At 42.5% G+C, this 16,817-nt stretch overlaps 1 protein-coding gene across 1 annotated transcript in view; it reads right to left on the bottom strand.

The window, feature by feature from the left end:
- Positions 1-7,134: 7,134 nt before the first annotated feature.
- Positions 7,135-16,817, bottom strand: part of LOC306912825 (chymotrypsin-like elastase family member 2A) — a gene marked incomplete at both ends in the record, with an annotated part of 19,751 nt that continues 10,068 nt past the window's right edge. The window contains 6 exons of the mRNA XM_079489280.1: positions 7,135-7,317; positions 8,370-8,515; positions 8,632-8,768; positions 9,290-9,415; positions 10,770-10,870; positions 12,961-13,018. Coding sequence (XP_079345406.1) covers positions 7,135-7,317; positions 8,370-8,515; positions 8,632-8,768; positions 9,290-9,415; positions 10,770-10,870; positions 12,961-13,018 — 751 coding nt within the window. The remainder of the gene's footprint in view (positions 7,318-8,369; positions 8,516-8,631; positions 8,769-9,289; positions 9,416-10,769; positions 10,871-12,960; positions 13,019-16,817) is intronic.

Here is a 16,817-nt window from a genome sequence, read left to right as displayed (position 1 = left end):
GCTTCCTTCATGCCTGAGTGTCCAAGTTGCTCCTTTACACCTGACAGGCGGGAGTTTCCCTGGTTGGATGTAGCGCGTGGAAGGAACTTTCCCCTCCATCAGGCGCCCCGGCTGGCCAGGGGGAGGCAGTTTAGAGACCAGGATTACTGCATATTTTTGTGAGGGTACCTACCCTAGGGGACACGGGGAGAACATGTGAGGGTACCTTCCCTAGGGGACACGGGGAGAACATGTGAGGGTACCTACCCTAGGGGACACGGGGAGAACATGTGAGGGTACCTTCCCTCACATGTTGTGTATTTTTGTATTATGTTCCTGCTACTTTGTGGGTGTGGGCTATGCAAATTAGTTGGTGTCGCTTATGCAAATTAGTGGGTGTCGCCCGCCTACATTGTTGGAGCGGTTTATGCAAATGAAGGGGCGTGGCATGCAAATGAAGGGGAGTGGTATGCAAATGAAGTGGAGTGGTATGCAAATGAAGGGGCATGGTTCCGGCTACTTTGTGAGATTAGTTTATTCAAATGAAGGTGCGTGGTATGCAAATGAGGGGAGTGGTATGCAAATGAAGGAGCTTGGTTTATGCAAACGAAGGGGCGTGGCATGCAAATGAAGGTGCGTGGTATGCAAATGAGGGGAGTGGTATGCAAATGAAGGAGCTTGGTTCATGCAAATGAAGGGGCGTGGCATGCAAATGAAGGGGAGTGGTATGCAAATGAAGGGGCATGGTTCCGGCTATTTTGTGGGATTAGCTTATGCAAATGAAGGTGCGTGGTATGCAAATGAAGGGGAGTGGTATGCAAATGAAGGAGCTTGGTTTATGCAAATGAAGGTGCGTGGTATGCAAATGAGGGGAGTGGTATGCAAATGAAGGAGCTTGGTTCATGCAAATGAAGGGGCGTGGCATGCAAATGAAGGTGCGTGGTATGCAAATGAAGGGGACTGGTATGCAAATGAAGGGCGTGTTCCGGCTACTTTGTGGGATTAGCTTATGCAAATGAAGGTGCGTGGTATGCAAATGAAGGGGCGTGGCATGCAAATGAAGGGGACTGGTATGCAAATGAAGGGCATGGTTCCGGCTACTTTGTGGGATTAGCTTATGCAAATGAAGGTGCGTGGTATGCAAATGAAGGGGAGTGGTATGCAAATGAAGGGCATGTTTGGCATGCAAATGAAGGTGCGTGGTATGCAAATGAAGGTGCGTGGTATGCAAATGAAGGTGCGTGGTATGCAAATGAAGGTGCGTGGTATGCAAATGAAGGGGTATGGTATGCAAATGAAGGAGCTTGGTTTATGCAAATGAAGGGGCGTGGTATGCACATGAAGGGGCATGGTATGCAAATGAAGGTGCGTGGTATGCAAATGAAGGGGAGTGGTATGCAAATGAAGGGCGTGGCGACACCCACTAATTTGCATAAGCGACACCCACTCATTTGCATAGCCCACACCCACAAAGTAGCCGAAACAACGCCCTTCAAATTTTCATAACCCACTCCCACAAAGTAGCGGGAACCACGCCCCTTCATTTGCATGAACCGCTCCCACAAAGTAGCCGGAACCACGCCCTTCATTTGCATACCACGCCCCTTCATTTGCATACCACGCACCTTCATTTGCATAAACTAATCCCACAAAGTAGCCGGAACACGCCCTTCATTTGCATACCAGTCCCCTTCATTTGCATGCCACGCCCCTTCATTTGCATAAACCAAGCTCCTTCATTTGCATACCACTCCCCTTCATTTGCATACCACGCACCTTCATTTGCATAAACTAATCCCACAAAGTAGCCGGAACCATGCCCATTCATTTGCCTTCCACTCCCCTTCATTTGCATACCACTCCCCTTCATTTGCATACCACGCACCTTCATTTGCATAAGCTAATCCCACAAAGTAGCCGGAACACGCCCTTCATTTGCATACCAGTCCCCTTCATTTGCATACCACGCACCTTCATTTGCATAAACTAATCCCACAAAGTAGCCGGAACCATGCCCATTCATTTGCATACCACGCCCCTTCATTTGCATACCACGCCACTTCATTTGCATACCCTACCCCTTCATTTGCATAAGCAAATCCCACAAAGTAGCCGAAACACGCCCTTCATTTGCATACCACTCCCCTTCATTTGCATACCACTCCCCTTCATTTGCATACCACGCATCTTCATTTGCATACCATACCCCTTCATTTGCATAAGCAAATCCCACAGAGTAGCCGAAACACGCCCTTCATTTGCATACCACGCACCTTCATTTGCATACCACGCACCTTCATTTGCATACCACACACCTTCATTTGCATACCACGCACCTTCATTTGCATACCATGCCCCTTCATTTGCATACCACGCACCTTCATTTGCACAACACGCCCCTTCATTTGCATACCACACCCCTTCATTTGCATAAACCAATCCCACAAAGTAGCCGAAACATGCCCTTCATTTGCATACCACTCCCCTTCATTTGCATACCACGCACCTTCATTTGCATACTACGCCCCTTCATTTGCATACCACACACCTTCATTTGCATACCACTCCCCTTCATTTGCATACCACTCCCCTTCATTTGCATGCCACGCACCTTCATTTGCATAAACTAATCCCACAAAGTAGCCGGAACCATGCCCCTTAATTTGCATACCACTCCCCTTCATTTGCATACCACGCCCCTTCATTTGCATACCACTCCCCTTCATTTGCATACGCCAATCCCACAAAGTAGCCGAAACACGCCCTTCATTTACATACCACTCCCCTTCATTTGCACACCATGCCCCTTCATTTGCATACCATGCCCCTTCATTTGCATACCACTCCCCTTCATTTGCATACCACACCCCTTAATTTGCATAAACCAATCCCACAAAGTAGCCGGAACCATGCCCCTTCATTTGCGTGTTTGGGTGTGTGTGTAGTAGTAGTAGAAGTAATACATACGAGATGATGCCTGATCGTCTGACATCCATATTTGGTTGACTGGATGGCATTGTCCTCACCTGGAGAGAAATGCCCCCGGGAATATATGATTTATTTATTTATTTATTTATTTATTCATTCATTCATTCATTCATTCATTCATTCATTCATTCATTCATTCATTCATTCATTCCCCCCGGAAATAAATAAATAAACAAGGCTAATCATCCATCCATGTGTGACAATTGTTTGACACACATCATGTCATGTCAAGTCATGTCTGTCTATATAGGGGGGGGGCGCCAAAGCATATTTTAGACTGATTCAGTATTGACCATATTAAGCCAGGTATCACGGCAGACAGCACTAATATAATAAACAAACGTGAACGGAGCACTGCTGCCAACATAGTACACGCATATAGTGGCCATACTGGCATACTCACCATAGCCTGGTCAAGGTTTCCCCTTGGTGGACGTGTCATTTCCAACTATTGCCACCGCGAGAGCCCCGGGAGCGCGTCCGGGACGGGGGCCCGGTTCGAACGAGATTCCCCCCGTCCGAAACGGACAAGGGACGGCCGAGATAGGGCCGGGGACCCCCGCGGACCCCCTCCGCGGACCCCCGGCGGACCCCCGGCCCTATGGAGGGGCCGGGATTGATTTATCCTTAGTCCTTAGTCCTTGTCTTGACTTTTGACTTGTTGACTAAAAGGTAAAGTGTGATTTATTTTTGATTTATCTCAGTCCTTTGACTAAAAGGTAAAGTGTGATTTATTTGGATTTATCCTTATTATTGTGAAAGATGTCCCCCAAATGTAAATTATTAATTTATTATTATTATTTTAATAATTATTATAAATGATAATTTATTTTACATGATTTCCTCTGATAAGTCCTAGTAGTAAAAAGTAGTAGTAAGGTTGAAATCGTTTTTTTGCAAGTAGAAATTAATCCGGGTTTTACAGGGTTAGTCATTCATTCATTCATTCATTCCCCCCGGAAATAAATAAATAAACACGGCTAATCATCCATCCATGTGTGACAATTGTTTGACACACATCACGTCATGTCATGTCTATCTATAGCAAGAGGTGGAATTGACGTCAGATCTTCTACACAAAGCAAAACAAAAGGGAGCAGTGCACCACCCTGTGGCACCAACTGGCACTGCTGACTGTTACAAATTGACAGTGGATTATCTTGGATTATGTCCGCCAAAATACATTCCAATAGTACATTTACTTGACCAAAAGGTAAAGAGTGATTTATTTTGATTTATTCATTCTGGATCCTTAGTCCTTGGACCGAGGTCACGAATCTTGACTGCAGACTTGTTGACTGTCTCGAACCAGCGTCCGACGGCAGGCACCATAGGAAGCTGCCCAAACCACTGAGCCATCGTGGAATACTCTTAACCATGGATTTGGGGTAATTTTATCTTTTTGTTTTTTTTGGAAGGGAAGACAAAAATAAATAAAGTCTATTTTACCAATGCAAAGGGTGAAATATTGTCATAATGTACGTTGTGTTTGTTTTGGAAAGGAAAAACTGTTTTAATGTACTTTTTAGTGACGTTAGGGTAGAGTTTGTTTAACAGTACTTGTGAGGACTCTCTCTCTCACACACACACACCAGAGACTGGCAGCTGATTGGCTCATTCAGGGTTGCCAGGTTGGTGGCTGTCAGGTTGTCTAAGCCTGCTGCATTGTGTGTGTGTGTGTGAACCAGCTACACTGGCATTTAAACAAATTCATATTGTAACTGTTGCCCCTATAGGTGATATAGTTTGCTTTATTCCTAAAAGGTCATAATTAAGTCACATTTACGTTTAAAACATTATTTCATGTATTTGTGTCAAGTTGTTGTAATACTTTTATTTTGAAGAGTCAAAGTCATGTTCCGTGTCTCGTTTGGTCTGCTCATGGAAATTGGGTACACAGGTTTTTTGTGTAAGCAATCAAGCCACAAGCAGCAGCAGGGTGCAGCGGCTCCGTTTGCACTGGTCACACAAAGAGACTAAGTTACAAGAGACTGTCATAAGAAAGGTTATAAGGACCTAAGACTGAAGAGATTCCCTTCTTTGTTATTTGCACGCAGCCAACGAGGTATTTGTTGTTTGTTTTATGTCTGTATTTTACTTTGGTAAAATGTTTGCATCTACATGTGCTGTGCATGTCATGTCGTATTTATGTTAATTGTAACATGCTTGTTTTATTGTATTGTTTATAGTTTTCACGGTGAATTTGGAGGATCCAGAAGTCTTCAAATAAATCAGTTTCAAGGAAACCACTTGTGTCTGTCTGTGCTCGGAGGGAGTTACACATATGTGTATGCTCAGTTAGCTTTTATAAACGTGCTGTCTAGTCATGTGCAAATGCTGCATTAAACTACTTTTACTGGGGACCCCCTGGAAATCCCCCAAGGGCCCCAGGGGGTCCACGGACCCCGAATTGAGAAGCACTGGCATGCATTCTAAGCATTTATGCTCAGTTAGCTTTTATAAATGTCATTTTAAATGTGAAAACAGACTGCGCTGCTGTCTAGTCATGTGCAAACCATTGTGATGTTGCATTACCTACGTTTACTGGGGACCCCCTGGAAATCCCCCAAGGGCCCCGGGGGGTCCACGGACCCCGAATTGAGAAGCACTGGCATGCATTCTAAGCATTTATGCTCAGTTAGCTTTTATAAATGTCATTTTAAATGTGAAAACAGACTGCGCTGCTGTCTAGTCGTGTTCAAACCATTACGATGTTGCATTACCTACGTTTACTGGTGACCCCCTGGACAACGCCCAATGGCCCCTGGGGGTCACCGGACCCCGAATTGAGAAGCACTGGTATAGATTCTAAACAATTGTATTCAGTCAGCTTTTATAAATATGTTGTTCCCCCTAGGTCTGCTATTTTTGGGGGCCACTGTCTGTCTGTCTGTCTAAAATAGCAGACCTACAAGCTCGTAGCGCGGCACCTATTTTGGGCCACTGTCTGTCTGTCTAACAATCTGTCTTGTCTTGTCTTGTCTGTCTGTCTGTCTGTCTAAAATAGCAGACCTACAAGCTCGTAGCGCGGCACTCGGTGCCGCGCTACGAGCTTGTAGGTCTGCTATTTTGGGGGCCTCTGTCTGTCTGTCTGTCTGTCTGTCTGTCTTACAATCTGTCTTGTCTGTCTGTCTGTCTGTCTTACAATCTGTCTTGTCTGTCTGTCTGTCTGTCTGTCTGTCTGTCTAAAATAGCAGACCTACAAGCTCGTAGCGCACCACTCGGTGTAGTGGAACGTTCGCGCGCGTCATGTCGACTAGAGGACGTACTACAGTTCCACGCGTGCGTCTCGGGGAGCTCTATAACATATCCTAAAATCAGACCGGAAGGCCTTACCGTTGTGGCGTTCTACAGAAGCAAATGTTTTAAATAGCAGACCTACAAGCTCGTAGTGCGCCACTCGGTGGCGTGCTATGAGCTTGTAGATCTGCTATTTTTCAATAGCTAAAGTATAACATAATGCTTAGTTAAAACACCAAAAGGGGTTCCCGCCCAGAATGGGTTAATCAGATGGTTTGGCCTCAGTCAACCAAGACGACGACGACGTTGTTAGTTTATTAGTAATGTATGGGTTTTTCTTCAATTGAAATGCTGAATGAATTATTTCATGGAAAATTATGAGCGCATGCATCTTTTGTAATCTCTAGATACCGAATATTGTTGCTGTCATTTGTCCAATACTGAGTTCAAAAATAGCTTGTCTACAAACCCCAAATGCCTTGCATCGTGGCAAAAGTAGGCTATGGCATTTTATTTACAAAAAAAAACCGAAATATGGAGAGTCCTGCCCGACAGCAACAATGAAATTGGAATGTTCAGTTCCCAACCTCAGACTATTTAACATAATTTGATGATTAATTCAGCTAATATATATATATAGTCATTAGTCAGTGATTCTCAACCTGTGGGCCAGGGACCACTGGTGGTCCGCAAGGGTATTGAAAGTACACGCTAAGATTTTAATGATAACAGACACACACACGCACACACACACACATTTTCTAATGATTTAAAAAGCCTTTTGGCTGCTGTGTTAAGTGGTCAGCTGGGTGGGCCGCAAACGCTTGTGAGATTTTCAAGTGGGCCCTGTTTGGAAGAACCAATGAATTACAAATTCCTATGATTATCAGTCAAGTTGACTAGGAATATATTTAATGGAAGACAGCCCTAAAACACAACAAGGCTTACGTCGTAGATCCAGTCAATGAAGTAGGAGACTCGGGTGAAGACACTGGGACGGTTGACCTGGTTACACCCTCCAGCTGGACCATAGCTGACCACACCATGGACTCTCCACAGTGCATCATCACCTTCTTCAGTCTTGCAGCTCAGAGGCCCACCAGAGTCGCCCTGAGAATAAAGGAGAGTCGTGGTCACCCTCCGATTTTTCCTCCCTGGAAATGAAAACGTCTGGGTTTCCAAGGCTACCCTCCGATTGGTTGACTGCATTTACATGCGGACAATATTTCTTCATTCAGAATGAAATAATTCAGATCAGAGATTTCCAATTTAACTGTTCATCTATGGATGGGAAGACAGCAGCCAAGTGGCCCTGATGAGGAGTAGCAGAGTCTGGATATAAGACCCAATAGATCGGCTATTGGACTGGCCACCATTACCTAAATGGGTAAATCGTTTTACACTAGCTGGGCTACAGCTTAATAAGCATATCTTGTGTGCCACTGCTGTGATTGACCAGTCAGTCCATAAGAGATGGACTGACCGCTACAAGGGACATACAGTACAGACCAACGCCTGTCTAGATGCTTTAACATCTTAAAACTGAAGTAAAGTGGCGTCAGTACAACAAGTATTTACTGCAGAGAGACATGGACCCTCAATACAACAGGAAAGGGCCCTGGATGGAGTCTACACAAGATTGATATACGAATGGCACTAGGACCCCCTTTCCACCCGTTGGTTCCCAATGGGAACCGGTTCAGTTCTTTTTCATTGCCCGACAGCAACACTGAAATTGGAATGTTCAGTTCCCAAACCCCACTGACTCATGAGCTCTGGCTCATGGACTAAGAACCAAAAATAACTGAACCGGTTCCCATTGGGAACCAACCGGAAAAGGTGTCACAGTCATGGACGGATCACATCTGAAATGTGGTCCTCAACGGGGACCTACCACTGGTCACAGACAAAATAAGTCTGAGAGAGAAGGATGAGGCTGTCAGGGCACGGTGTCAGGCACCTAGAGGGACGCTACCGGGCACTATAGCCAACCCAGGGTAAAGCCAAGGGGAAGAAGCGCGCCACCTACGTAGATGCACGGCGGCATGACGGCTTAGCTAACAACACTGTAAAGCCTCAAGATCGTGATGTAGGATAGGCACTCTCGCATCACATCACACTGCAGAGAGCCTCTCAGTGCTGGAGATTTGTGCTCCAGTTACCTGGCAGCCTGAGGTGACTCCATCCCCTCCAGCACACACCATGGACTCCAGGGCAAGGCTTCCCCACCAGTCACCCCGTGAACAAATGGAGTGCTCTACCACATTCAGTGGAGCCACTTGCAGCTTGTCTGGTGAACCGTTTTCACCTAAAAAAAATTAAAAAAAACGGTGATACAACATTTAGACTTCTCCCCAATTTGTGTCTTTGAGTAAGACACTGAACAACTGCTCCTAATAGAAGGGTTAAATGCAGAATACATACCGCCGAGCAGCCCCCAGCCAGTGACGTAACAAGTGAAATTGTTGGGCAGCGTTTGTTCGACATACGGTAGGGCGGCCAGTTCCACAAAGCCGTTGTCATATACAGCGTCGGCCAGTTTCAGCAGAGCAATGTCGTTTCTGTGGAAAATGTAGAAAAATACTTGACATCTTACTGAAGAACAAACAAGTTTAGTTGGTAACCGGAACACTGGGCACCAAGGAAGAGTGGGCGCCTTGATTTTAAATGGTCTATTTATTAAAATATTAAAATACTTGGAAAATAATGTAAAGTAGGCCTATACATGCCATACTTGAACATTTAACAATTCACGGCCAAGCTACACCAGGCTTTTCTCGCGTGTTTACCCTAAACGCGAACCCCGCGCGTTTAGGGTAAACGCGCGCGTTTTGTGCGAGAAAAGCCTGGTGTAGCTTGGCCGTAAGGCCTACAATTGCTACAAAACCTGTATAGCCAGACATTTGGGTGCCCACGCTTTCTTGGTGCTCACTCTTCCTGTATCCCTTTTTAGTCTTTTCAAAACATGAGCCATTGCACTGTGAGCTGAAATGTTAGAAATTATTTTAAGTTCTGATTGGTATAGTTTACCGTCTACAGTTCCTAATCAATATTGTAGGTTTAGTGACTTGATAATCTTTACCCGTTGCCGACGTAGCCTGTCCAGCCCGGATGGATAATAACTTGTTCCACGTGGACTATCTGCTCCGTGCCGCCGTCTTTGTAGAGGTCATGCTCTCCGAGCACCACGCGGTACTGACCATCCACGCTGTCAATAACACAAAGATATAAAACACAGATTAGGATACAATATACAAGTTGGATTATAGGCTCTTCAACCCATTTTGACCTGAGATCAGATTCTAAAAAAATGTCTTCTACATCCTGACAGTTTTCTGAAAAAGCTATGTTTCTATGTCAGTCTTCGATTTTTCATAAATAGCAGATCTACAAGCTCATGGCGCGCCACCGAGTGGCGCACTATGAGCTTGTAGATCTGCTATTTTTCAATAGCTAAAGCATAACATAATGCTAACACCAAAAGCCCAAAATGGGTTAGAAAAGGTTTATTTTCAGTTTTCACATATACAGTTAAAGGAGAATTCCATATTAGAAGGCTTTCTTACTTTTATTTGTAGTTGTTACGTCCCCACCAAAGAGGTCCAGGTGTTATTTTGTGCAAAAGTGCATTATTGGCTATTTCCCCTACCATAAGCCCTCAATGGGGGTTGGGTTTTTGTGCTAATTCGCTTATTTCCATCGAAATAAGTAGTAAAGTGTGCCGCTTGGGATACTATTTACATTATGATGAGAGGATATATACAAAAAATATTGATTTTTGAGCAATGGAATTAAGCAAATTAGCACAACACCCCATAGCCTCATTCAATTAAATGCAATTCATTGAGGGCTTATGGTAGGGGAAATAGCCAATAATGCGCTTTTGCACAAAATAACACCTGGACCTTTTTGATGGGGACGTAACAAATACAGGTAAGAAAGCCTTCTACCATGAAATTCTCCTTTAAGCCATAAACGGAATGATTATTTACACATTTTACACAATGAATTTAGTATTGATTGAAAAATAAATAAAATCATTAATCCAAAACCCCCCTCACCCATTCACCCACTCACCCTTCCCAGTTCCCACAAACATACATGTGTGTGAAAAATCTACACACTGGTAAGCATATTCCAATTAGTAATAACATAAGGGTACAAATATAGAATTAAAGAAAGATAACAAAACTAGAGAACTTAACCCATTTTGGGCGGGAACCCCTTTTGGTGTTAGCATTATGTTATGCTTTAGCTATTGAAAAATAGCAGATCTACAAGATCATAGCGCGCCACTCGGTGGCGCGCTATGATCTTGTAGGTCTGCTATTGTTGAAAAAGCGAAGAACGACTGACATAGAAACATAGCTTTTTCAGACATAAATCTAACTTCTCTACAAAGTCTAAGTCTAAAGTCGAACAGTGAGAGCCCTGTAGCCTGGTTAATAAACCAGACCGAATCAGCCGTTGGCAAAAAAATTTTTAGGAGCCAGCCCAGACTAATATACCGCGACAGTGTTGTGTGATATTAGTCTGGCTTATTAGCCAGGCTAGCCCTGTACCTGACACAGTGTGCTGCAGTCAGGATGTGGGAGGACTCAACAAGGGTGCCGCCGCAGATGTGGTAGTAGTCATCCTCACCATCGCTTTCTTGGAGAGAAACCTACAAAATATCAAAACAATATGGAGGCAGATGACACTCGGCTCATTCATTCATTTCATTGATTCATTTATTTTGTGGGTTTCTAAAGACTCCACTTTACACTTTACCATACTACATTCCAAGATATTAAAGGACCACTTTTCAACCTATCTTCATATAATAGGTCCTCACTAATGATCATGATAAAATGGCACGATTTTGTTCTACTCAGTCTGTGTCTCATAGGAGGGCTGTACTGTGGGCAGTTTTGAAACCGTCTTCCAGTGACATCATCATTAGGCAGATTTTTTTTTAAACAAGATTTTTTTTTACAAAAATGTTTAGATTTTCATTATCGTGAGAACGATGGCTTCCATTTTCGCATTGCAACTTTTCAGGACTAGAAAGCCTGCAGTTTCTATTAGCTTGTATTCCCCCATCGATGATGTCACTGGAAGACGGTTTCTGAACTGCCCACAGCCCTCCTATGAGACACAGACAGAGTAGAAAGTTTTTCATGATTATTAGTGAGGACCTATTATATGAAGATAGGTTGAAAAGTGGTGAAGTGGTCCTTTAAAGCTCATATTTATGTAAAGTGTCTCCCAAGCTTGAGATATACAATTTGACAACAATAAAAACTGCTTTCTTGTAACATACATTCAGATTTTCATAATCATCCAACTCAAAGAAATCAAATGGACATTTTTACTGACAAATTACCACTCATGTCATCATAAATGGGGAAGTACAATGAAACATTAACTGATATTACAGTAGGTTTCATTTTTCAAGACGCTAAGGTACAGCCCTGCAGAGCCTATAAGGCTAATAGATTAATGTGTTGCAAAACAGCAAAAAAATACAAAGCAAAGCTAATGATGAAAAAAAAAAAAAGCTATTCAAAGCAATGTGAAGCAATTACAAAAAATACATAATTTGACCACAGTAAAAAAATCATTATAAGCAGTAAGCACATTGCATTCAATTCAATATGGTACAGCACACATAAATAGTAAGAGAAATCTATGAAAATCTGGGAACTAAATCGTTACCAAGAAATTTCTTCACCAATGTGTTTCTAAAGGTGTCTAATAACATGTACTAAAAGTTTGAAATTCAACTCCCGTGGGAAAATTGAGTTATTAGCATAATATGTGACCATACCCATAACATCCTATATAAGGCAAAAAAGTCCAAATTTCATCATTCTTTAAGTAACATGTGACATATGAAACTAGGGTGTTTGCATGATTCTGAATCCATTCCAAGCATTAGTTTTGGGTATGGTCACATATTATGCTAATAACTCAATTTTCCCACGGGAGTTGAATTTCAAACTTTTAGTACATGTTATTAGACACCTTTAGAAACACATTGGTGAAGAAATTTCTTGGTAACGATTTAGTTCCCAGATTGGTCAAATACCTGATAAAATGCCCTTACTAAAACCAGTGTTCTTGGCCAACTGTGATGTGAACTTAAAGGACAACTTTAGTTTTTTTCAACCAAGGTTCATGTTTTAGGTTGTTATTAGAGAAACTAAAAGATGAGTGTTGTTTGTTTTTTTCATTTGCTGCTTTCTTTCGTTTTAGGGATTTTAGCTGTTTTTGACAGGGGGGCGGGGGCATTCGAGCATGGGGCTAAATATGTATTTTTTTACAAAATATTATGGCGATTTATTTTTTTATTATTTACTATAGTCCTAATAAACCCCAGGAAATTACATCTGGCCACAACAAAAATCACAGGATGTACTGAATGTGAAGGTAGCCTACTGGGGGGAAGCCACACTGTGTGTCATAGGCTCAATGTCAGTTTGACACATTCAGTAGATCCCGTGATCTTTTGTGGCCAGATGAAATTTCCTGGGGTTTATTAGGACTATAGTAAATAATTAAAAAATAAATCGCTATGAAACAGCTAAAATCCCTAAAACGAAAGAAAGCAGCAAATGAAAAAAATAAATAACACTCATCTTTTAGTTTCTCTAATAACATCCTAAAACATGAACCTTGGTTGAAAAAAACTAACGTTGTCCTTTAATGGATAATAAAGAATTCCAAGCAAATCAGTACAGTAGTGAAATGTGTGGAGGCCTATATTTTTACCTGGTATTTCCAGGAATGGGGTTCAGCCTCGGTGCCTCCGACCACCTTCTCGTTGTGGCTGAAGGGCACCTCAGCACGAATCAGTCCTTATGCACACAGAACAGTTAGTACAGTTAGTACAGTAGCAGTTAGTACACAGTGAGGACATGCAGTTGTAACTATCCTTAACCCCTTTTGACCTGAGATCAGATTCTAAAAATGTCTTCTACATCCTGACCGTTTTCTGAAAAAGCTATGTTTCTATGTCAGTCGTTCTTCGATTTTTCAAAAATAGCAGACCTACGAGCTCGTAGCGCGCCACTCGGTGGCGCGCTATGAGCTTGTAGATCTGCTATTTTTTCAATAGCTAAAGCATAACGTAATGCTAACACCAAAAGGCGGTCCCGCCCAAAATGGGTTAAATACAGTGGTGGGAAGTATAAGTAAAATGTACTCATGTATAATTTTGAGGTATTTTACTTTACTTGAATAATAATAATAATTGTTGAGTAGGCCTATACTCCGCTACATCTCAGAGGCAAATGTTGTATTTTTTACTCCACTACAATTATTTGAAAACTTTAGTTACTAATTACTTAGACTGTACTGTAGACTTTGATTATTATTACAAAACATACATACTTCAGCCATAGCTATTATATTCTACAAGCTCACAACACATCGCATGCGTGTGCATGTGTTTGTTGATTGGCTACTTTCAAAGGATGTTTTATACATTTTGAAAACTTGTGAAATGAGAAACTTCCAAATAATGAGTATTTTTACTTTTGAAACTTAAAGGATATTTACTACTTTAGTACTATTTACTACTTCCGTACTTTTACTATTTCTAGATTTTCTACAATATGGTAGATACTTTTACATAAAGGACGACTTCGCACATTTTCAACCTATCTTAATTGGTCCTCATTAATGCTCATTAAAAGATGGCACCATTTTTGTCTACTCAGTCCTCAGTGCCTCAGACGAGGGCTGTGTAGTAGACAGTTCTGAAACCCACCTACCAGTGACATCATCGATGTCGATATTTCCAAGCAAATGGAAACAGCTAGCTTTCTATTCCTGGAAAGTTAGCCATGCTATATAATAGAAGCTATTGTTCTTATACTTAATCTTGTTTGAAATGACCAAAAGTGAAATGACCCATAGCACTACCGACCATGTCCATTAAACGCACTCTGGACGGGAACCCCTTTTGGTGTTTTAACTATAAGCATTATGTTATACTTTAGCTATTGAAAAATAGCAGATCTACAAGCTCATAGCGCGCCACCGAGTGGCGCGCTATGAGCTTCTAGTTCTGCTATTTTTGAAAGATCGACGTCAGACCTAAATGGGTTAAGTACAATAAACGTTTTACTTCTTCCATCACTGCCAAAATAAAACTGCAAGAAAGAATTAAAATAATAATCCAAACTCATCGTTGTGCCCTTCTGTAAGACTTACCGATGCAACACAAGAGAGCTATGAGTCGTATCATCTTGGACTAGAAGTGACCAGATACTGTACGTTGGTTGTGATATATATACCATCTTGTGGTGAGTGACGCAACAATTTGGCTACATGCCAATGTCAATGATGGGAATGACGAAACACCGTGTCAAAGACATGTTGAATCTTTTCTTAGTGCTGACTAATTCTCATAAGTCTCATAAAGTTTAATAACATTAAATTGAGGTAGGCCTATATGTGTTTTCATCATTGAGAAACTTAAAAACTGGAACCTAACATGTAAACAGTTAGTCGTTCGCTCTGAAAGAATATATACCTATTCAAAGATTTGTGCCGCATTTTTAAGATTTTTCAAAAATGGCAGACCTACAAGTTCATAGCGCGCCACCTCTTGTAGATCTGCTATTTTTCAATAGCTAAAGTATAACGGAATGCTTGAAACACCAAAAGGGGTTCCCGCCCAAAATGGGTTATTTATTTTTTGTTTTGTCATTGCGGTAGCTGATAACGACACAGGTGGGTCAAACGTTAAGCAACGTCAGCAGAGCAGGTGTGTAAAATAAACCTAAATGTCCTCACTGATAGCAGCGTACTATATAAACCTACTACTAAATAAACCTAAATGTCCTCACTGATAGTGTACTATATAAACCTACTACTAAATAAACCTAAATGTCCTCACTGATAGTGTACTATATAAACCTACTACTAAATAAACCTAAATGTCCTCACTGATAGCAGTGTACTATATAAACCTACTACTAAATAAACCTAAATGTCCTCACTGATAGTGTACTATATAAACCTACTACTAAATAAACCTAAATGTCCTCACTGATAGCAGTGTACTATATAAACCTACTACTAAATAAACCTAAATGTCTTCACTGATAGTGTACTATAGACCAGGGGTTCTCAACGTTTTTGGCCGGGGACCCCCGGAAATGCTTTGGCAATGTCTCGGGACCCCCGCCCCGCCCCCTCCCGACCCCCAATATAAATTGACTGCTACAATAACCTTAACCCATTTTGGGCGGGAACCCCTTTTGGTGTTTTAAGCATTGTTATAATTTAGCTATTTAAAAATAGCAGATCTACAAGCTCATAGCGCGCCACCGAGTGGCGCGCTACGAGCTTGTAGGTCTGCTATTTTTGAAAAATCGTGAAAAAAAATTAAAAAAAACAAAATCTTTTTTTTTTTTTTTTTGAAAATAATTTGGGGACCCCCTAAAATAATTTGGCGACCCCCCGAGGGGTCGCGACCCACGGGTTGAGAACCCCTGCTATAGACGGCTCAACAGCTGCAGTTCTTCTTGGAGAAAGACATGGTTCTGCAGTTCACATGGCCGCAGATAAGACAAAACAAAGTGTACGAATAATCTAACGTTTGACGATTCATTTACCTCCCGATACCATTCAGATACCTAGGATGCCGATTCGATTTATATTGTGAGTCTTTAATATATTGTGACTTTTCTCCCAAGTTACCTTACTTACTTACTAAACAATATAAACCATGTAAAGTTCAATCATACTTAGAACATTTTAAAGCAATTCTAAACAAGTAGACCATGAAAAGTACAACCATGCACTTCAATGCAGCCAGATAAACTCAGTCAGACTTTATTTATTTTTTTATCCCACGATTTTGTAACCCATTTTTCACCCCTGTGTCAATTATCTAATGTGATCCTGGGCTCTACACACCCTCCGCCAACCTAGTCCCCATATATGGGGGACATGGGGAGAGCAACGGACTTGAACTCATGCTTCCTTCATGCCTGAGTGTCCAAGTTGCTCCTTTACACCTGACAGGCGGGAGTTTCCCTGGTTGGACGTAGCGCGTGGAAGGAACTTTCCCCTCCATCAGGCGCCCCGGCTGGCCAGGGGGAGGCAGTTTAGAGACCAGGATTACTGCATATTTTTGTGAGGGTACCTACCCTAGGGGACACGGGGAGAACATGTGAGGGTACCTTCCCTAGGGGACACGGGGAGAACATGTGAGGGTACCTACCCTAGGGGACACGGGGGGAGAACATGTGAGGGTACCTACCCTAGGGGACACGGGGGGAGAACATGTGAGGGTACCTACCCTAGGGGACACGGGGAGAACATGTGAGGGTACCTTCCCTAGGGGACACGGGGAGAACATGTGAGGGTACCTACCCTAGGGGACACGGGGAGAACATGTGAGGGTACCTTCCCTAGGGGACACAGGGAGAACATGTGAGGGTACCTACCCTAGGGGACACGGGGAGAACATGTGAGGGTACCTTCCCTAGGGGACACAGGGAGAACATGTGAGGGTACCTACCCTAGGGGACACGGGGAGAACATGTGAGGGTACCTTCCCTCACATGTTTTGTATTTTTGTATTATGTATAATATCTTTGCTGAATATCATT

This window comes from Electrona antarctica (assembly GCF_951216825.1).
Source record: "Electrona antarctica genome assembly, chromosome: 20".
NCBI classification, from domain to species: Eukaryota; Metazoa; Chordata; class Actinopteri; order Myctophiformes; family Myctophidae; genus Electrona; species Electrona antarctica.
This window is presented reverse-complemented; position numbering and strand designations above follow the sequence as displayed.